Raw genomic sequence first — 21,902 nt, 5'->3', positions numbered from 1 at the left:
AGAACATGAGACGAGAACGCTGCTCAGACTGATTGCTGAGCGGGGCCCCAAGAGACAACACCAGTGTGGGAGGGGAGCCCCAGCATCTGACATCAGGCAGGGCGGGAGAGCAGGGCCCAGGCAGGCCAGGGAGGCTGCACTGGAGGGGGGCAGTCAGTCAGGGGCGGAGTTAGGACCTGGGGCAGGAGTGTGGGGGGAAGGGAGGCGGGGAGGGGGAGGGTAGAGTAGGGGGAGCCGGTGGGGAGGAGAGACGAGGGGGCGGAGGAGAAGGGAGGGGGTTGGTGGGGAGGGCAGAGGAGAGAGGGAGGTGGGGACCAGAGGGGAGATGGGGTGGTGGGGAGGGGAGAGGGAGGGGAGGTAGGGAGGGAAGAGTGGGGGAGGGGAGGGGAGACAGGGGAGGTGGGGAGGGGGGACCAGTGGGGAGGGGAGGTGGGGAGGGGCGCACGGGTGACCTGAGGGCAGCAGGCCCAGACTCTCCGCCACGTCCCACAGGCCCCAGCAGGGCAGAAAGAGCACTCCGGAGGTCCCCCTGGAGGAGGAGGTCATGGCTGGGGTCCGAGGCAGGAGAAGGCGGGGAGCCCCGAGCCGGGGGCTGTGGGGAGGCAAGGGGAGCAGCGGTCGCAGGTGGGGGGCTCTCACCAGAACACGTGGTCTTTGGTCACTCGCTCCCGCAGCAATGTCCACTTCTTCCCCAGGTCAGATGACACGTAGAGCTTCAGGGCAGAGAAGAGAAACACAAGTCCGGTCATACTGTGAGGGATGAGCCTCTTCCGGGCCGGGGGCCCTCTGCCCTGGCCCGCGGATGCCCCGTGGGGGTCGGGAGGCCCGTCCAGCCCGGGCGGGCCCTGTGCTCACGTGGGGGCCCAGACCGAGCTCCGGAGGCTGAGGGTCAGGCACAGGGGCTCCGTGAAGAGGCCGTCTCAGCCCCTGCGAAGCGGGTAGGAACCAGGAGACCCTGGCCAGGCAGCCGTCCCAGGGGAGGCGCACCTGAGCGTCGCTGGCCGGGAGGGACCTGGCAACATATGCCACAGGAGCGGGAGGCCGGGACCCAGGGCGGTTTGGGGAGAAGGGGGCAGGGTCTGCAAAGGGCACGCGGTGTGAAGGGGGTCCGTGCGGGCGGGAACAGCGGGGTCCCCTCTGCGCAGGCCGCCTGGGGTCTGCGGCCACGCCAGGCTCCGCACTCGCTCCGTGTCCCCCCGGGCACAGCGCAGTGTGATGGCAAATCGCTCATGAAAAGCACCGTGACAGCCCGCCTTCCCGCCCCCCTCCCCTCTGACAACCACCTGGGGGAAGAAAGTCACGGGAAAGGGAATGCTCAATGGGATGTGCACCTGGCGACAGGTGGCAGCCACTGGGGGGCACAGCCTAACACGGACAGCGTCGTGGGATCCCTATGTTGCACACGAGAAGCTGACGTAACCTCGTGTGTCAGTTCCCTAAACCCACCGTGCCAGCGTGAGAAAGATGCAGAAGGGAGGAGGGTTTGTCCTGAGTTTTAAACATTTCTCATGTTGCACCGGCCCCTGCAGGGTACAGAGCCCACCAGGCCCCGGCTGGTAAGACGAGGCGCCGGGCAGGGCGGCGGGTGGTGGGGGTGGGGGGGCAGGTCCTGCCGGTCCCTTCCCCCTTTCTCCGCCAGCTCTGCCCCACGCCAGCTGCACCCCTGGCTCTGGGGCGAGAATAAACGCTAACACGGAGCTGGGACGCAGCTACAGTGAAGGTCCCAGTGGGTCTTTCATTTCTGATTTTTCCAAGTTTTCTTGGCTAGCCTCCCCTGTGGGTGGGTCGGGTTCATGGGAACGCTAAAGCACCCGTGCCCTTCCTGAGAGGGGGGCGGGGTGGGAGGGCTTTGTATTTTTTTTATTTGTTTCTAATGTTTATTTTTGAGACAGAGAGAGAGAGAGAGAGAGACAGAGCACGAGCAGGGCAGGGGCAGGGAGAGGGAGACACAGAACCCGAAGCAGGTTCCAGGCTCCGAGCTGTCGGCACGGAGCCCGACCCACGAGCCGTGAGATCATGACCTGAGCAGAAGTTGGGCGCAGAGCTGACTGAGCCCCCCAGGCGCCCCAGGCCGGGAGGCTTTCAAGGGATCTCTGCACCCGTGAAGCAGGACAGACACGGAAATCCTACGTGGCACACACAGGAGCAAAGTGCATCGCAAAGGCAGGCCTGGGAGGGGACATTGTGCTTGTCACTCCCTGGCTGATGGGGCACGCTGTGCTTCAGGGGTGGAGACCTGGTTCCCCCGAACCCTGCCTCTCAGTTGTGCCACCGTGTCACCTCCGTGCCTCAGTTTCCCCATCTATAAAATGACGCCCGCAGCTGCAACATTTTGCAGGGGGGAGTCTGTGACTTGGGAGGTCGTGGGGTCCAGTAACCCTGGTTCCCAACAGACTCCACAGTACACAGTTGTGTGACGCCCCAAAGCTTCCCAAACCTCGGTTCCCCACTTTCTAAAATGGGGATCCAGAGCCCTGCCTTACAGGGACGTGTGGGATCACGCTGGGCCCTGTCGCAAAGCAGTGGCACTAATTATGTGCTCCACGTGTCCCGTCAGCGTCACGTGGGGATGATCTCAGCCTGCCGTCGAGGGCCCACTGCACGCGTGTGTGCTGGGCGTGTCCTGTCTCGGACCATCCCAGGGCGTCCCTGTGAATCAGATGCTTTTGTGAACCTGTTTTCTAGCTCGAGTACGACAGCCGAGGCCACGTGAGAGATTTGCCCGGGGTTGGTCGCGGGCAGAAGCCGGGTTTGAATTCTCCGTGATTTGAACGCCCCTTCCTTCACTCCTCTGTACTCAAGACGTGTCCAGAATAAGTCAGTGAAGCAGAGCAATGTCACGGCCAGCCCTCAAAACGAAGGAAGGCTCAAGCCAGCCCCTGGACCTCCGGTACAGCGGCCCCAGTGTCTCCATCTGTAAAATGGGTCTAAAACACCATGCTAACGGCGGCTGGAGCTGGAGCCCCCATCTGCTGGCTTTCAGGGCTGGCCCAACACGTTCCGTGCCACGTGCTCCCCTCTGACCCAGCCTGTCCCCGTCAGGGCCCTAAGTTACGAAGCGTAAGTGAGGCCACTGGTGTTACAACTGGTGTTCACGAAAGAAGGCTTTGTGGAACCTTCAAAGGGGAACTGGGGTTTACCAAGCACAAGCCCGGTGCCGTCCTGACCTGCGGCACGGTCCCAAGTCCATCCGGCCGTGCCTAGTGTCAATCACCCGCCAGCTGCAGAGGCCGGGACCCCGGCCCCGTCCTCACCGACCCGTTGCCACGTGTGTGCTAGTCTCCTCCCCGCCGACTCATGGCTGCTGCACTCCTGCACCCTCTCCACCCCGTGGCCCCGCTGAGCCACCTCCGTGGCTTCCTGCGAGCGTCCTCCCTGCAGCCCTCAGCCCTCCCATCCTGCCCCTGCTCCGTGACACAGCCACTGGGGTCTTTCCGGGACACACACCTGACCACATCACCCTCCTGCATCAGACCTCCCAGGGGATGCCACGCCCTGGGATAAAGCCCACACTCCTTGTACGGGCACTCAGGGCCCCTGGGCTGCCTGGCCTCCCTCTAGCTGTTGTCCCTGCCCATACATGCCCCTATACACCCCAGAGCCCTGTCACACCCAGCTCCGAGCTCACGCACGACTGTGGTGCTGATGTGTCCCATGGGGTCCTCTGAGCATCCGTGCCTGCTGTTCCCTCTGGCTGGAATGCCCTTCCTTCCCCCAGTCAGTGTTCAAGACTCAGTCTAAAGTCACCTCTCGGTCAGGGTTTTGGCCGAGGTCACCTGTTCGGAGGCCCTGGGACTGCAGAAGCAGGCTCAGAACCCAGTCCATTAGGTGGAGGAGACTGCGTCAGGACTCAGGGCCCAGGACCCAGAGAGAACTGGCCTTTACGGGACACCCCACTCTGGGGGTGGGGTGCCCCTGAGCGTGCCCCCTTGTGCTGTCACCCACCTGGCACCGGGGACCCTGGCACTTCCAATCATCTCTATCCAGAACCTTCCCACGCCCCCCAGTCCCCTTCCACCTCCACCGGGGGCCTCCTTGCCCCTGGCTTCTAGCAGACGCCCTACGTCTGAGGCCACAGATTCAAGCCCCCTGTTCTGGATCCTTCCACCACGCCCACAGCTACAGAAAAAAGGCCCAGGGGATCCCGCCTCAGTGCAAACGCTCTCTCCTCGCAAATACTCTCCCCGAACCTCAGCGTCCTGGGAGAAGATGCCCCACCTGAGGACGGCCGTCCCTGCCTGAGTCTCAAGGGCAGCCTCCTGTGACTCACAGCTTGTGAGCCCCGTGATTAGAGCGACCGTTGTCCCCTTTCTTAACACACGTGGGAGTTTTGTCTGTGAAGCGCCCTCCTCTGCCGTCACCGGCTTGAAGAAAACATCCAAGGCCGCGAGATTTTGCTCTTTGAGGAGGACGCGCCTGCGAGCGTCCTGGGATGGGAGGGCCCCCAGAACAACCACAGACGGGGGTCTACACAGCAAAGCTTCATTCCCTCTCAGCCCTGGAGGCCGGGAGTCCAAGACCCAGGTGGGAAGCTCCTTGGTTCCCTCTGAGGCCTCCCTGTTCTCCCTGTGTCCTCACGCGGTCGTCCCCCTGTGCCCGTCTGTGTCCTGCTGCCCTGTCCTTGTCAGGACACCTGCCATATTGTATCAGGTCCCACCCAGACGGCCTATTTTAACTTAAATATCCCTTTAAAAGTCCTGTCTCCAAACAAGGTCCCATCTGGGGGACGGGGGTGAGGACTTCCGCATACAGATTTGGAGGAGGACACAACCCAGCCCGTCAGGGAAGCCACTTTCGACCCCCTTGACCTCTGGGGTCCCCCCTGCCGCATCTGCGGGAGCTTCTCCGGATCCCCAGCCTCGCACTTGCTAAGAGGACTCCCGGCCGCGTTACTTCCTGCTTCTCTGCTGGAGCTTGTGCAGCTCGCTGGCACATACCCTGCCTCGCCCACCTCTCCCCCTGCGCCGCGCCCGCGACTCATCCCCGCAGGGGCTGCCAAACTTGTCTGGAACGTTTCCAGAAAATACCTCTGGCTTTTCAGGCTGTGTGGCCTCTGTTGTAGCTATTCATCGCTGCCTTTGGGACAGGAAAGCAGCCAGAGAGGACATGTAGACGAGCGGGTTGCCTGTGTTCCCAAAAGACTTTATTTACAAAAACAGGTGCCAGGCCGTCGTCTGCCGATGCCTCCTCTAGGGTCCGTGCTATGAAACTGTCACCTTGATATTTTAGAAGAAGGGCTTTTTGGAGAGCGTTCGTCCCCCGGAACGTGAGATTCCTTTGCTGATGACAGAGGTGAAGCCCGAAGGGGCAGGGAAGCCGCTGCAGGTCAGGCAGTGCTTGCTTCCAGTAGTAGCTCCCGTCTCGTGGGCCTGAGTGGCTGAGGGGTCCCCCGGGAGGGATGACAGGCCACCTCTGGTCCCTTCCCTGGCCCATCTGAGCGACCAGGCCGGGGCCCCACCTCCTGTCTCAATTTCCCCAGCGACAAACCGGGAGAGAACTGCTCCTGCCCTCAGACGGTGGGCGGCCGTCAACGTCCGGGAGCCTGGTCAGCAAACCCCTGCATTAGCGGATGGCATTATCACCGCTATCCCCGCGGACGCACCGGCGTTTGTGACGCCTGCCCCAGGACGTGACGGAGCCCGTTCAATTTGCTCTCGTGGGAAGGGGTTGAGGACGCGCCATCAATGGCCGCAGAAGCAGAACACTCCCGCTTGATAAAAGACAGACGCCAGTAAATCAACAAGAAAAAACGCACCAGGGACATCCCGCTTGTTGCAGTAAATCCTGCACGGTGGTGTCCCCGTGGAACGGCTGATTTGCTTCAGGTCACTCCGCCAAGAAGGGAGCCGAGGTGGCTTACCAGAACGCATCCGCTGCCCTGACATGAACGTGATGTGCAAGGGAGTCAGAGCAGGGGAGAGGTGAAGGCAGGCGAGCCGGACGAGGTCAGGGGAAGGCCACTGCAGAAATGCGTGCCCATCGGTCTCACACGGTCGTTAGAGGGCTGCCCTCTGATCACCGCCCGGCTCTCAGCGGTGGGTTGAGCGCGGTGGAAGGTGCCCACCTCCCTCCCTCCCTCGCCGCGGGGTGCCTCGCGGCACACAGGGTGCGGAGTGGGAATCCAACATTGCTCAGCATCCCTTGCAGCTAGAGTTCTGGGGCACAGGTGCACCCGTGGGACATTTGGAGGGTGAACGTGGCACGGGGGCGCTGTCTTGCCACCTAGGGCCATGCCTGCTGGCCGGCGAGGTCACATCTGTCCTCAGCTGCCGGGGCGGGGGGTGGGGGGGGTGGGGGAGGGCGGCTGTGATGGAGCCGGCAGCCGGTCCTGCCTTCCACGGTCCGTCACTGGCTCTGCGAAGGTTGCGCGGCAGCCGTGCCACAGCAGTGACGATTTCAGATGCGTGGGTCTCCACATCAGCTGTGTGTCCTCGACCTTGGTAAGTCCAGTGGGGCTCCTGGTCCCCCCACCCCGGCTTCCTGACATGTGAGGCAGAGGCCCCCCCAGGGGGATAGCTCTGTGGCTCCCAGGAAGACCCCTGGGGGTCCAGCCTGGACCCCCGTGCCCCCCACCAACAGTTTAGAGAGCACCCAGTTCCCCACGCCAAATCCTTCTGCTTAAAATATCCTGCCCTGAGCCCTGTCGGACACAAGGGATCGGAGCACACAGGAACACACATCGACGTGTCAGATTCTCACCACTCACGAAATCAGAGAATCTGTTACTCAGAGAAGCCCGATTTCCACCCAATTCTGAAACCTGAGGCCAGGGAGGACGTGGGATGTTGGAGCCTGGAGCCCTGCAGGACGGCTCATCTGCTGACCCTCCCGTTGCTGGGCACCCCCCCCCCCGCCCGCCCCTCCCCTGCTGCCTTGACTGCCCTCCGCTTCAGCGCTGATAAATGCAAACCCGGTTCTCTGTGGCCGGAGGATTGCGGGTGTTCGTTGCAATCATCTCTGCGGTTTTGAAGTTGCATTAAATGTAAATGTACCTTGCGATCCATTCCCTACACCTCTCTTCAGGACCCCTCCGCTAGGAAGGCTTCCCTGATTGATGGTCTAAGGTGACTTTTCTTCCCCACTAAGGTTCTAGAAGGCAGTCCCAGGCTCAGATTCATTTCTCACGGTGCTGGGAAACAGGAGGTTCTTGATGGGGAGCAGACTGAAACATAACAGTGGGTCTGTCATGTGTTAGAGGTGAGTGTCCCGGGCTGTGCCTGTAAGCAGGTCCCAGAGACAAGCACAGGGAACCAGGAAAGTCAGTTTGGGAAGGGGCTGCCTGGCCCTCACATCCTTTGACCCCAGGCCCCCAGTGCAGGTGGTTGAGCCTTGAGAGAAACACCACTGCATCAGGCTCTCACCTACAAGGCTGTCTAGGCTCCAGATGAGGTGGCCCTAGACCACCCCAAGTCACAATGTCCTGGCGAAGTGGCGGGGCGGGGGGGTGAAGGCAGCGGGCAGGGCAGTCAGAGGGTGGAGGACAGTGAGTGCTGGAGGAGGCGGCAGGCACCTGGGAGGAAAGGTGAAGGGAGGACACTGGAAGGAGGGTCTGGCTGTGTATCTGTCTGCAAGTCCTCGAGAGCGGAACACCAGTGCCCAGCCCTGCGGACACTGACTTTGGCACGCGACCTGCTTTGGCCAATGGTGTGTGGGGAGGTGATATATTCCAAGTGAAAGCAGACACGTAAACGCTACCGTGGAGGTTCCCCCCCACCCCGCCCCGGGGCCTCTGCCTTCCGCCATGAGAACAGCATGTCCCCAGGTGACCTCAGGTCCCCAAATTAGAGATGTCCAGAGACCTGAACCCTACCATCAGCCAGGAGCATGTCTAGCCAATCCCAGCAGAGCCTGGCAGAACCCGAGCCAGCTCCCAGTCCCGGGAACAGGTAAAGAATGCTTGTCACTGGGAGCCAATGAGGTTTGGGGCTACATGTTACTCAGCACAGCACTGGTCGATGCCTGATACACCAGGTCTGTCAGAATCAAGAGCCAGTGTTGTTCCACCACACCATCCTGCCTCTTAGAAGTCAGAGAGCTTTGAAAACCATAAAAACCTTGAAAAAAAAAAAGCCCAAGGCCCTATTGTCATTGTTATTAATTTCCTCAGATTCCTCATTCCTTTTATAACCACAGCTAAGCCATTTTTTGTCTCCTTTTTCTTTCCTTAGAGTCGCAGAAAAGAACCAAGGAAAATAACCAAGATTTCAGCTCCATTAATTTTTCAGGGCACCATAAATTAAAGAGCAATTGCGATGCAGTCAATTTCTGCAGGAAAGTAAGTCTCCGTGATCGTGCTTTAGTCTAATTACATGGAGGGCTGAGTAATGCTATTAATACCCAGAAGCACACGCTGGCCTGAAGGAGGGTGCCAGGAGCAAGACGCAGCCCATGAGGCCAGGGAATTCGGGGATGCCAGCACGTGAGGACCAGACCTCGGCCAGGAGGCCATGGTCCTGTAGAGAGCCATGGCTCAGACCAGCCAGAAGTCTCCATTTGGACGCCCTTGACCTGGGTGATCCTTAATGGAAAGAAATCCATCATTCACTCACTGATTGATCCAACCAACGGGCACCCGTCCATCTATTCACCCACCTCCACCATCAATCACCCCCAACCCCACCCACCACCCGCCCACCCATCTACCCATCCACCTACCTCCATCAATGTCCCCCAGCCCCACCCAGCACCCACCCACCCACCCATCCATCTGCATTTCAACATCCATCCATCCAATCAATGTCGTCAGCCAGGAACTTGAGACAAAATGGTGTAAAAACTAGGCACCGTCTCTGCCCTCGAGGAGCTTTACCCAGACAGCAATCAAATACTATCACAGATACACAGGCACGCTGCAATCAGCCCTGAAAAAGAGGTGCACTGGCGTCTGGAGGCGTGTGGAGCAAGGGGGCCCAAGCAGGCCTGGGGGTTGCAGAGGAAGGTTCTGGAACGGACAGCTCCACTCCCATTTGCCTCCAGACTATGTTCTGCCCTTCTCCACTCTTCTCTGCCCTGGGGGCTGTGGCCTGTGTGGTGTCCACTGTCCAGCCTCACCCTGGCTGAGTTCCCGGTCCCGGGACTGGCCTCCTCCTGGGCACCTGCCAGAGACTCTGGGGGCCTCACTTCCACAATGACAGGCTGAAAAATCCCCACACCTGTGAACGTGACCCTATAGAGCAAAGAAGGACTTGGCAGATGTGATTCAGTGAAGATCTTTAGATGGGAAGATTCTCCTGCATTACTTGGGGAGGGGCGGGGGGGAGGTGCAGAGGGAGATTTCTCACATTTCTCAGATTTCTCTTTCTCTCTCTCTCTGTCTCTCCGAAAACACAGCAGACAGAGAGAGGAAGATGCTGCCTTTGAAGATGAGTGGTTCCTTCACAAGCCCCCGAATGCCAGAAGCTGGGAAAGGCCAGGTTCCCCCCAGAAGGGCTTTCCTTCCTCCGCCGCTCTCGCCCTCTCCGGTGGCACCTCGCCCCCAGCCCTCAAGGACCTGGGGTGGGGGCCGATCCCTCCTGGCACCTGCCCTGAGTCTCTCCTACCCCCCTGGGCCTGGAAAGAGCCCTCCGCCACATTCCCCTCGATTGCCCCGGGAAGGTGCCCTTGGGTCCCTGTGGGGCCCTGGTGACACAGCCCCCGGAGGAGAGGACACGGAGACGGGATCTGAAGGATGCCCCACTTGCCTAGTGAAAGGGGAAGAGCATCCCAGGCTGGCAGAAAGACCTGGAAAGGCCCAGCATGGGAGGGTGTGTGGAATGTTCTAGAAATGGAAGAAGCCTTATGGCTGGTACACACAGAGGGGAGGCAGAGGGGAACAACTCTAATAATTACTTACTGCTTTTCCATCCTGTCTCACACACTTAACCTGTGCCAAGTGCACGCTTTACCTCCGCCCACTTGGTTCCCACACGAGGCGGCCGAGCGCGGGGGCATCCAGACCACCCAGACCTCTGGGGGACGGCTGCACTTGGCCACGACACCACCCACGCCCCAGCCCCGGCCTGCTCACCATGCTCTCCTTGCTGTAGGCCAAAACCTTGTCCTCCTCCTTGGGGTGAAAAATCAGAGTTTCCACGGAGAAGGGGACGAGCTGCTTCTGGAAGGTGGCCCCCTCGTCCGTGCTAAGGAACAGGCTCTGGTCCCTGTCGCTGAGTGAGGAGCTCACCAGGACGACCTGAAACACAAAGCCGGGAAGACGTGAGGCCTCCCCGCTGCACACCGCGGAGGGCAGGGCGGGAAGCAGCCGGTGGCCAGCCCCTGCCCATTCGTGCTGACCCGTCACTCATCTGCTCGTTCGTTCACCCGCTCAGCAGGTGTTCCGCAGCCCGGGGTGCCGGGCGGGCGTCGTGGGGACGGTGAGGCCCCGACAGTGAGCCGGGGGTTTCCGCAGTCAATGATCCGTTCTGTGGGGGCAGCAAGAGACGAGCCAACACGTCACCCGTCGCGCGGGAAGTACCGTTCCCAGGCTGACCGGTGCCCCAAGGAGACAAAGCAGGTGCGGGGAGAGGCTGGCACAGGGCTGCCTACCTACAGAAGCGCAGGGCGGGACCGGGCCGGGGGTGGCCCAGGACAGCGCGCGCCGGGGAGCGGACCTGGGAGGTGAGGTGGCCAAGGGGAGACGGGCCTGGAGGGGTGGCCTCCTGGCAAATTCCGTGAGGCCCTAATTAGAGGGCGCCGCAGCGGGTCGAATGGCATCCCCCGGGAGGATGTGCCAGCCTAACCCTCACTGAGGACAGGCTCTGCACAGACATGATCGAGTTAAGCGCCTCGGGCCTGGAAAACGACAGAGAAGTGACCCACGGAGCGGACCCCGCCATCAGGCGCGTCCCCTCTGCAGGTGGCCGCTGCGGGCGGGGGTCCCACAGGGCCGTTCTCAGCTCCGCCTGGAGGGTCAGGAAAGCCACAGCCTCAAGGGGCGCATCCTGTTTTGGAAGCCGGCCTGTGGGGCCCTTTCTGGACTTGCCCACTTTTCTGCTCAGGTAAGCGCACAGGTATAAACCCTCCTGTGGGGTGTCCCGTGTCTTACGGGAGGGTCAGGAAAGGCCAGCCCCGGGTGAGAACAGGTCGGACCTGCCGCCTACACTCAGGGGTCCACAGGAACCCTCAGAGACAGAGAAAAGGGGCACAGGGAGAGGCTTCCCTCCCCGCCGCCCCTCCCCCAGGCCAGAGGGCATCGGCCAGCTGGGGGGCTGGGAAGGTGATGCGGGCACCTGGCCCTGGGAGCCGGTGGCCCCCCAGGCTACGTGGTCAGCCCCCCGCAGTGTGGATGAGCCCACCCTCTTCTGGTAGGTCCAGTCCCCACGGAGAAGCTGAGGGTCTTCCTACCCTCAGGCCTCACGGAAACTTCTGGGCTCCTCAGAGCCCCAAGGAGACTGCGAGCTCCGTGGCGGGGCCCCTCCTGGACCAGCCTCCCTCGCTGCCTCCTGCTTGTACCCTGGCCATGGCCAGGGCGGTCCACCCACCCGCAGCCACCCCACCTGCCCCCTCTGTTTCCCCCTCACCCCTAGGGCCGGCAGAGCCCCCTGCTTCAAGGCTGCAGGGGACCCGGCATTGGCCCATCCAAAGCCCACCACCCTTCCTGGAGGTAAGCTCTTCCCCCGTGTTCAGGCCTGTGGAGTCCCCTGCTGCCCCCCTCCCCGCCCCCACCCCTGCAGGGCCTGTGAACCCCACACCCTTGTGAACGAATGAATGAGTGAATGGACAGACACCACGTGCTGGTGGAGTAGGGGGCTGGGGGCACACTCAACCGCAGACAGCCCCGTTGCAATCCCATGCCTCTGTGACCTCAAGCAAGCTGACTTGCCCTCCTCTGCCTCATTCTCCTTGTCTGTAAAATGGGGCAGATGATCGGCCCCTGGCACCGGGCCAGACTGCAATGCAAGTCTAACACAGCGGTGACCAGACCGCCCTCATGAGAGCTCCACGGGGCAGTCCTCACGTCTGCTTGGCTGATGGGGAAACTGAGGCACAGAGCGGGGTGCCGTGCTGGCAGGGGGTGGGACTAGCCTGGCCCAGATGAGCCCGGCTTTCCCGGGGGAGGCTGTGGGGTGCTGAGCCCCCTTCGTGTGGCCTTCCCACACCCAGCATCCCTCTGGAAGATGATGAAACACACGGGCATAAATGTCTCTACAAATGAGAATCCAGTGTGCTCTTTCCAGGGGAACCCCGAGGAGCTCTCCTGGGCCACAGCGCCCTCCTCCTGCCCCCCGCCAGCAAACGGAGGGTCTGAAGGAGGAGGGCAGGGCACTCCCGGAGCCCGGTCCCTCAGAGGCTGTGCTCCTGGAAGGTGGGGGAGGACGGGGTCGGAGGTGTCCCTCCTGGTGTGGTTTCTGCGCAGGAGAAGTGGAGGGGCTGGGAGCGGCTGGGGAGCCAGCGTCACGTAAACTGGTTCCGGGAAACGTTTCATGACAAGGGGGCTTAGACCCCCGTGGAAAGAAGGGGAGTACGGACTCAGCAGCAAGTACAATTCCTGTGGATTTCACACGGGCAAGACGGTAAGGAGGTGTGTTACGACTCTGTCCACGGTACGTGCAGTTGTGTCGGTGCACAGAAATTAGAACGGAGGTGTTATTATCCAGCCGTAAGGAAACGGGACGACATGCACGGGTCCTGGGGGTGCCGTCTAAGGGAGGTGAGTCAGAGAAAGACAAATACTGAGTGACCTCACTTACAGGTGGAGTCTTAAACACGAAAACAAGGGCCGCCCGGGTGGCTCAGTCCGTTAAAGCGTCCGACCTCGGCTCAGGTCATGATCTCACAGTCTGTGAGTTCCAGTTCTGTGCTGACGGCTCAGAGCCTGGAGCCTGCTTCCGATTCTGTGTCTCCCTCTCTCTCTCTCTGTCCCTACCCTGCTCGTGCGCTGTCTCTCTCTCTCTCTCAAAGATAAATAAATATTAAAAATATTTTTAAAAAAATGAACTGAAAGAAATACAGGCGACCCTGACGGTGGTTGGTTTTAAGCGGTGGAGTTAAAAGAGCTTTTTTTTTTAATTTTAAATAAAATTTTTAGTGTAGGATCGTTTTACATTTACAGAAAAGTTGCAAAGATAGTACAGAAGGTCCTGTCACGCCCCTGCCCGGTTTCCTCTGTTGGGATATCTCGCATCGGTATCAGACGTTTGTCACAGCTAAGGAATCAGCATCAGCATACATGTACCCTCTGAATGCCACACTGCGTCCCACCAGTGTCCCCACGAATGGCTTTTCCCAGTCTCGGACGCCATCCGGGACCCCACGCGACATTCAGTCCTCACGTCTCCCTGAGTTCCTCTGGGCCCTGACTTTCTCAGACTTTCTCCTGGTTTTTCATGACCTTGACAGTTTCGAGGGGCTCGGGTACTTTGCCGATTGCCTCTTAGATTTCAGCTTGTGTGCGCTTTCCTCGCGGTGTCACTGGGGTTACAGGTGTCTGGGAGGAAGGGCACAGAGGTGAGGACCATCCCTACCGCAGCGGGTCCAGAGTGCAGGCCCTCGAGGGGGCCTATGGCCGCGGTGCTGGCCTCGCTGGCCGTGCGGTCACTGGAGACTGGAACTCATTCTCTCGCCGTGTCCACGCTGTCCCTTTGGAGGATGTCCCCAGGCACAGCCCACATCTGCAGGGGGAGGGCCGCTCCCTCTTTGAAGGCAGAGACTCGAGTTATGTGCATCCTGGTGAATTCTTCTGCTGGGAGACTGGTCTCTTCTCTCCCATTTGCTTATTCAAGCATCTATTTACATCACTATGAGCTCATGAATATTTATGTCAGACTCTGAGTTGTAATTCAATGCTGTTCTGTTATTTTGTTGCCCAAAGGCTCCAGCCCTGGCTATCGGGAGCTCTTCTCGGCTCCCGGGCCTTTCTTGCCAGAAAACAGCCTGCTTCTACTTCCAAAGGTTCTGAGCTGCCCCCTGGCCCCCCGGGATGCTTAGGAGGAGAGAAACAAATCGCCCAGATCTCTCACCCTCTTCGCGGAGACGGCTCGGCTCATTTCAACATCCGCCCAAAGCGCGGGCCACACTCTGTGCCCCACCCCAGGGCAGCGGCCCACACGCCTGGCTCCCACGGGGCCGGGGAAGCCCAACTTCCACTCACTGAAGTGCTTTCTCGTGATGATCATTTCTAAATGTTCTTACACGGCAACTATTTGCTTGTTTACCTCCCCCAGCAGGTCGCGATCCTTGAGCTTAGGGAGAGCGACTTCACTCCTATCTTGTACTGTTAACGTGTAGCCCAGGCTTGACAAGGTGCTGTCGGCTACCCATGCCTGATGGACGCGGAATGCGTGCGTGAATGCAGAAGTCCATCTCAATTTGTGGCTCCCAAGGAACTGTTTGCTTTTCTCCTTCAGGAGGAAAACATTCCTAGGGATATTTAAGAAGCCTGGAGACCCGACGTCATAAAAATTCTCATTCACTTATTTCCTTCCATTTTTCAAAGCTTCGCACATCAATGAAGGCTCGTTCGTACGTTCGTTCATTCATTCATCCATTCATTCTTTCTTCTGCAGAATCAAGCAAAGATTTAGGTATGCACAGGGCTTTGTGGCAGCAGAGCCGGGAGAACGTAGCATCCAGGTACAGGGCAAAAGGGAGGGCTTCCTGGAGGAGGTGATACCCAGATGTGCCTTCACAGTGGGACCACGACAACCCCAACCTCAACCCTGATAATTCAGACTCAGACTTTACAACTTCAAAATGAATCCACAAGTGATAACATTAAAACAGCTCCTTTGATGGGGCGCCTGGGTGGCGCAGTCGGTTAAGTGTCCGACTTCAGCCAGGTCACGATCTCGCGGTCCGGGAGTTCGAGCCCCGCGTCGGGCTCTGGGCTGATGGCTCGGAGCCTGGAGCCTGTTTCTGATTCTGTGTCTCCCTCTCTCTCTGCCCCTCCCCCGTTCATGCTCTGTCTCTCTCTGTCCCAAAAATAAATAAACGTTGAAAAAAAAAATTAAAAAAAAAAAAACAGCTCCTTTGAAAATTTCTGAGCCCCTGGTTCTGGGCAATTCCAACAAAGCTGAACATTTCTCATTTAAGTTTAGTGTCCCTGCTTTGCAGGTGCCCCCAGCATGAGTTTAGCCTGGTTGTATGATAGGACACATTTCCTCTCACTTGTCAAACACCTCCTCATCCGCGGAGGCTCATTTCAAACACCACCTCCTCCAGGAAGCCTTCCATGATACATATCCTCCAACAGAGTTACTCCAATCCCGCCTCTGCCCCTTCCTCCAGCGTCTTGTGCATTCATTTCCTCCACAGCCCAGCATTCCTAGCGTCCTTCTCTTTGGGAGCCCATCTTTCCATTCGGTCTGGGCCTGTGTCTTTGCCACTGTTCCACCTCCAGCCCAGAGCACGGGGCCTGGCGCTGAGTGGGCGCCACGTTCCCAATAAGCGGGGGTTGGCGCTATCCCCGCACGAGTTAGGGCTCTGGGTACGGCCCACCCCTCCATCCCAGCCCTGCCTGTGGCGGCACCAAGGTGGAGAAAAGAAAGGGAGGAAGCAGTTCTGGCCGGGGGCCCAGCAATCTGGATCGGGCGCTATTTTCAGCCTCAGAGTGGGACAAGTAAGCCAGGAAAGATGGGGGAAGAAAAAGTGCTGACAAGGAGAGGATCACTGGAGCAAAGAAAACAAATCAATTAGCATCGTGCAGCGTGGAGGCTGGCAAATTGCGCTTCCGAATTGGGAACCAGACTATTTTCCACGGTGTATTTTTACTGCTTTCTATTCCGGGGAAGCATATGGTACCTGCTCTAGGTTCTGGGGGCCCACGAGGCTGGGTATTTCAAAATCTGAGGCCACACGTTAGAGAGAAATATGGGACAGCCTCATCAGACTGGCGGCCGGCCCATTTGAGCGCGGGTCCCGGGACGGGCGGCATAATTTGTGGGGCCCAGGCAACGTGCAAATGGAGGGCTCCTTGTTCAAAAAGAATTAAGAATTTCGGGGCTCCTGGGTGGCTCAGTCGGTTGAGTCTCGGAGTCTTGGTTTCGGCTCAGGTTATGATCTCACAGTTCATGAGATCGAGTCCCGTGTCGGGCTCTACACTGACAGTGTAGAGCCTGCTTGGGATTCTCTCTCCCTCTCTCTCTCTCTCTCTGTCCCTCCCCTGATAATGCTCTCCCTCTCTCTCCCTCTCCCTCTCTCTCTCTCTCTCTCTCTCAAATATAAATAAATAAATATTTTTTTAAAACAGGAATTTTAAGACAGTGACAGGTGAGAAACCAAGCCCTAGGTCCTGTGACGGCCCAGGTTACATGCACACCGGAAGCCTGCCCCCATCACCCCAAAACTATCCAACTGATAAACTCTGGGACCCGTAGCCCCCGCATCACTGGAGCCTGCTAGGAGTGCAGAGTCTTGGCCCCACCCGGACCTGCTGGACCAGACTGCATTTCCTCAACGTCCCTGGTGAGCCCCAAGCCCCCTCCGGGTGGAGGCCTGCTTTACACAGTAGCTCCGGCTGTTTGTCAGCTCTGAGCCCACTGGCCGCGTGCCCCTCAGTGCGCCGGCCCACCCTGCCGCTGCTCCCCACCCAGTGACGATGACATACCAGCCTGCATCAGGCCCCGTCCCCGGGGTTCTGTCGCTCACGTCCCCACCCTCAGCCTCTGAGATGCTTCTCCGGGCGTGGAGAGAACACGGAAGCCGGCCCCAGGAATGCAGCGAGCCCACAACGCGAGCCTGGGGGTCTGGGGGGTAGAGCAGACCCTGGAGGCACACGGAGCTGGGCTTCACGCCTCGGTTGCCCCCCTGAACTGTGCAGCCTTGGGAAAGCTGCTTCACCTCTCTGAGCTGCAGTGTCTTCCTCTATAAGATGAAGACAGGAATCCCACTGCAGAAGCGATCAGAAGAGAGGGTCCCTGGGGCATAGCCGGCACGCGGAAGCAGGCCATACGGGATAACGGGGTTTATTATGGCAGTGGGTTTTTTTTTTTTTAAAACAAGTTCACCAAGCACCATCCTGAGTCAGGGTCACTTTGTGGGGGCAGGTCACAGGTGGCGGTGACAGGGACAGGAAGCCTATGGCCCCCTGCACCGTGAGATCCCGGGACAGACGTGGGCAGAGGGCAGAGGGTGCCCTGGAGGAATGACCCCTGTTGCTGGGGCGGGAGCATGGGCACGGCCAGAGAGGCCAAGTGCCCTGTGGAGGTCCCACTGCCGGCCAGCGTCGTCCTCTCTCCCTACATTCCCCATCTGCACCAGTGGCACACATCCTGGCCAGTGACATGACTGCACCTGGCCAGGAAGTAGCAACAGACACTGGGGCTCCCGTCCCGGTGGACTTGGGAGAGTCTAGAGACACCTCCCGCCTTCAGGGGCTATCAGGAGTGGCTTCCAGAAGTCTGCAGGTCGGTCCAGGGCTGGGGGGATGGATTTCTGGCCATGTGAAGAGGCAGGGTGAGGCAGGGAGGGGAGGGGGGCTTTCGGTTCCTCTTCATCCTTTTCTTCTCCGCCCCCCCCCAAGGTCAGGAGACCCGCCTGAACCGGGGCCTGAAGACGCCCTCCTGGGACCCTTCGCCCGGAGCCTGCACCTCCCAGCCTGCCTGGCTCACCTCCTGCTCCCACCTGCTGGCCTGCCCCGCCCCCCCCGTGGGAACCGCGTGTGGCCCCGCCCCCCCTGGGAACCGCGTGTGGCCCCGCCCTGCCCTGCTCAGGCCTCCAAGGCCAAGTCGCCTTCCCCGGTCCACGGCTTCCCACGGCAGGGTTTCCGGCCCATCTCCTCCAAAAGGTGGTGCCAGCGCCCCAGCTTGCCTCACAGCAAGGCTCTCGCAAATCACAGCTCTCAGTGCTCCGAGTTATAAAAGGAAACAAACAGCATCCAGAAACTATTTCTTGCCTCCGCCACAGCTCCGTTTGAGTGCGCAACAGATCTCTGGTTTCCTGGTTTCCATTCAGAACTCCAACAGGGAGAGGATTTTTTATTTTAGCCTGCCCTTTCCCAAGCGCATGGCTAAAAGGGTCCCCGCCCCAGTCCCCGGGATCCGTGTCACCTGCGGTCACCTATTTAAAATCGCCCAGCGCCCAGTCTATTCCTGGCCGGACAGCTGTGCCCAGCTGGGGGACACAGAACACTTGGCTTTGACTCTGGGAGAGGCAGGAAGCAGAGACAAATAGGTACAGCAGAGTCCTCGGGCCTTAAATTAGAAGCTGTGGGGAGCACCTTCTGCACGCCCGTGTGACTCACGAGGAAAATAACTCCCCACCCAGCACCTCACTCTTGTGGTTGCACGCATCCTGCTGAGACACTGACCACACACTCAGCCCCCCTGCCCCCCCGCCAGAGCGACCACTCCACACGATGCTTTCGGTTCGGGTGGCCACGAGCACCGAAGAGGTCACGGGAGCACCACTGCGCGGTGGCCCGGCCATCTCTGGGTTCCGTGGGGAAAATATAAGCGCTCCTAGTTATTTCTGTGCTTTCTTAAACCAGAGAGAGACGTTATTGGAAAAGCCACGGGTGACGTGAACTAATGGAAACGCAAGCCTGCACGATCGCGTCGCTGCTGGGGACCCTTCAGGGTCTCCTGTGCCCGTGCTCCTGAGTGCGGCATTCACGACACTGCCCCATGGCCTCGCCCTGTGGACCTCACGGTCACATGGCCCGAGGTCCAGCCATCCCACACGGCCTCCCATGCCCCAAATGCCTCACACTCAGCTTTAGAATGCCCCCGACTTTGCCCAGACACCCTTGGCTGTCTTTTCATCGACTGCAGTGAAGGCTGAAGCCTGGGGGGGAAGCCTGGGGAAGGGGGGATCTCCCAGGGTCCGGAGATCGAGCCCTGCGTCGGGCTCTGCTTGGGATTCTCTCTCTCTCTGTCTCTCTGACCCTCTCCCCTGCTCACGTGCACACGCTCTCTAAAATAAAATCTTAAAATATTAATGAGGTTTCTTGGCAAACTATAAACTGGGGCAGAACTAAGATCGAGAGACCTCCTGACATTCGTTCTAAACACAGCTAGCTCCTGAAAGAAACGTGGAAAATGGCGAGGCTCCCCCTGGCGCTCGAGTCCACACACACTTCTTGGGGGTTCGCGGCAAGCTGGGCAGACCAAGGCAGGGGGTGAGCGGCAGTGTCTGTGGGCTGTCCTATTCTGGGCGGGATGCCCACCCCCCACCTGCCCTGCACTCAGTGCAGGGAATTTGTGAGAACGTCTGGAGGAGAAGCGTCCAGAGAAATACGCCCCGAGGCACCGAGGGGATGGGGGGAGGCGCACATGGCTGATCCCTATTCGGCCTTCACTGATCCAGTCGAGGCACGTTTTCTGAGCACTGCGGCCTGTTAGGTGTACAGGAGACGAAGTCACGCAGGAAGGACGGAGCCCCCCTCCCGGGGGCCTTGCATCCCAGCGGAGGAGACAGGTGATGTTTCGGAGCTCAGGAAGTACTGTGAGAAGACGAATCGGGGGTCACGGCGGCCAGTGACCCCCGGTGTGCAGACACAGGTGTGGAAGCACGCACATGTGGCTCCCAGCCTTCCACACGTGCGTGCACAGAAAGACACGCTTGTCTCTGCATGCACATACAGAAAGGATGAATGAAACAGTCCAGAAGGCTAAAAACACTGTTCAGTTCCAGCTGACGGGACTCTGGGTGTTTTTCTTTCTTTCGAGTGTGTTTCTGTCCCATCCTCAGCCCGTAAGGCACTCCTACCATGGGAGAGGCGCTGAGCACATACCTGCAGGAGGGGCCAGGACGTTTGAAGATGGGTGTGTGCTCACTGCGTAGTCAGAGAAAACGATAAATCGTATACTTTTGTGAAGACAGGAATTTGCTTGGGAATAAGAATAAGAATGTACAGGGGCGCCTGGGTGACCCCGTTGGGTAGGCGACCGACTTCGGCTCAGGTCACGATCTCGTGGTCCGTGGGTTCGAGCCCCGCGTCGGGCTCTGGGCTGACAGCTCGGACCCTGGAGCCTGCTTGGGATTCTGTGTCTCCCTCTGTCTCTGCCTCTCCCTTGCTCGTGCTCTGTCTGTCTCTCTCTCTGTCTCTCTCTCAAAAGTAAATAAACATTTAACAAAAAATGGACATTCGGTTCTCCACTGAGTAGATAAGACAGAAAGAAAATTTTTAAAAAATGAAGACTTCTAGCTAATCTATGTACAGTTATTAATATTTTTAATTCAACTGTATTTCCTTCTCTCTTTTCATCTTTCCTTCCTTCCATCCATCCATTCATTCATCCGTCCCTCATCCATCCATCTTTCTAGGCAACCAACGTTCCTTCCTTCTTCCCTTCCTCCCTCCCTTCTTTCCTCCTTCCTTCCTTCCTCCCCTCTCTCCCTTTCCTTCCTCCCTTTCCCTCCTTCCTCCTCTCCTTCCTTCCTTCCTTCCTTCCTTCCTTCCTTCCTCCTTCCTTCCTTCCACCCTCCCTTGCTCCCTCCTTCCATCATCTGTCCATCCACCCATCCATCTAGCCACCCCTCTACCACCAACCTAGCCATCTATCCAAATTTCCCCCCACTCCTCCATCCATGAATCCATTGACAACTCCCTGCCAAGTGGATGTAAGTGCTCATGAGGAGGGGAACATTGTACACGTTGAGTCCAGTGCACGTTTTAGTCGCCTACGGCAATCATCACTGAACCCACCCTCCTTGGTGTGGGTACCAGTGGCTCATGGCTCCCCATCTTGTGTCGGCATAGACCTGAGATGCAGGGGTGGAGCCTAAGAGGGAAATCGCATTCACTGAGAACCTGCCACGTGCCTGGCCCTGCGCTAGGTGCCGGCACAGGGGTTCTCACGTTTTGGTCACAACAGCGACGAGGTGGGAGATGGTTTTTCTCTGTTCTACGGACAAAACCCAGCACCGTGGAGGGGACACTGACCCGTGCGGGCCCACGGAGGCTGAGAGCCGTGGCATTGGCCCAGCTCTGCCTGACGCTAACTGCCTCGTCCTGCCTCTGAGTCAAGACTTGAACTGACAGGCATCCAACACGATTTGGTAAAACGTCCACGCAAACACAATCATGGAATGGATTTTCAGGCAAGGGCTGGTTCGGTTTTAATTACTGACCTGACAATCACTCAAATGCCAGGAAACATCCCCGAGAACATTTGTAAATTTAATGGAGAGGCAAACCTTTTCCCTTCGGCCAGAGGCTGACTCGGAATATCTTGTGTCTGATCGATAGTAACCAGATAAGGCAAACATATTTCAGGCCATAAAAAATAGCTCATCACCAATATTTTACAGCCTTGATTTATTAATACACTTGTCCGTAGCATCGTGAAATGAGAGGTCCCCCGCCGCCCCTCCCCCGTCATTATTGATGATCTCTGTTCTCTGAAGGGGCTTATGCTGAGGCTTTGGAGTGAAAACGGTTTAATTGTGTTTTGTTTGGTTGTCTGAAGATTGTCTTCAGACAAAGCTAAAAGCCTGCTTGCTTGGGCGGAGGGTGGCGGATGGCTAATTCTCCAGAGTGACTGTATTCTGGAAGACTGTCTTTTATCAGGACGGCTGTATTAACCGTGTACGATTAGATCTGCGAGCAATTTGTGCATTTATCTGCCCCCTCACTGAACGGTAGGGAGCGAGAGAACGTATGTCAGTACCTGCTACGCCTTTTCAACAGTGACTCGGGCAGCGTCCCGGCTTTTGGAAACAACTGTGGGATCTCTCAAGGCTTGCTCTCCAAACGTTTGAGAACAGACACCAAGATATCCTTGCCACTGCTGGTCGAGTTGATGGAAATGTCACACTAGCATCAACTAGAAGCCACTGTCATCCCCTTCCCTTGAGATGAGGGGAAGGCCGAGGCCACGGTCATCGGTGTCAGGACTGCTGAGGTTCTGTGGTCACAGAATCAGGTAAACGCAGAGCTGAGAGGCTTCCTCTGGGTGAGGAACCTGAATCCCCACCAGGATGAGACCCATCAAGGTCTTGTGGCTGGTATCACCTTGAATCATGGCTCACCTGAACGAGACGCT

At 58.5% G+C, this 21,902-nt stretch overlaps 1 protein-coding gene across 2 annotated transcripts in view; it reads right to left on the bottom strand.

The window, feature by feature from the left end:
• The window catches only part of SORCS2 (sortilin related VPS10 domain containing receptor 2), a 448,567-nt gene that overhangs the window by 72,178 nt on the left and 354,487 nt on the right, over positions 1–21,902 (bottom strand). For both annotated transcript variants that reach the window (XM_043573043.1, XM_043573044.1), the window contains exons 4-5: positions 10,007–10,171; positions 640–713 (exon numbers count right to left, since the gene is read on the bottom strand). In XM_043573043.1, coding sequence (XP_043428978.1) covers positions 640–713; positions 10,007–10,171 — 239 coding nt within the window. The remainder of the gene's footprint in view (positions 1–639; positions 714–10,006; positions 10,172–21,902) is intronic.

This window comes from Prionailurus bengalensis, chromosome B1 (assembly GCF_016509475.1).
Source record: "Prionailurus bengalensis isolate Pbe53 chromosome B1, Fcat_Pben_1.1_paternal_pri, whole genome shotgun sequence".
NCBI classification, from domain to species: domain Eukaryota; kingdom Metazoa; phylum Chordata; class Mammalia; order Carnivora; family Felidae; genus Prionailurus; species Prionailurus bengalensis.
Note: the sequence above shows the minus strand (reverse complement) of the source record. Positions and strands in the feature narration are given on the sequence as shown.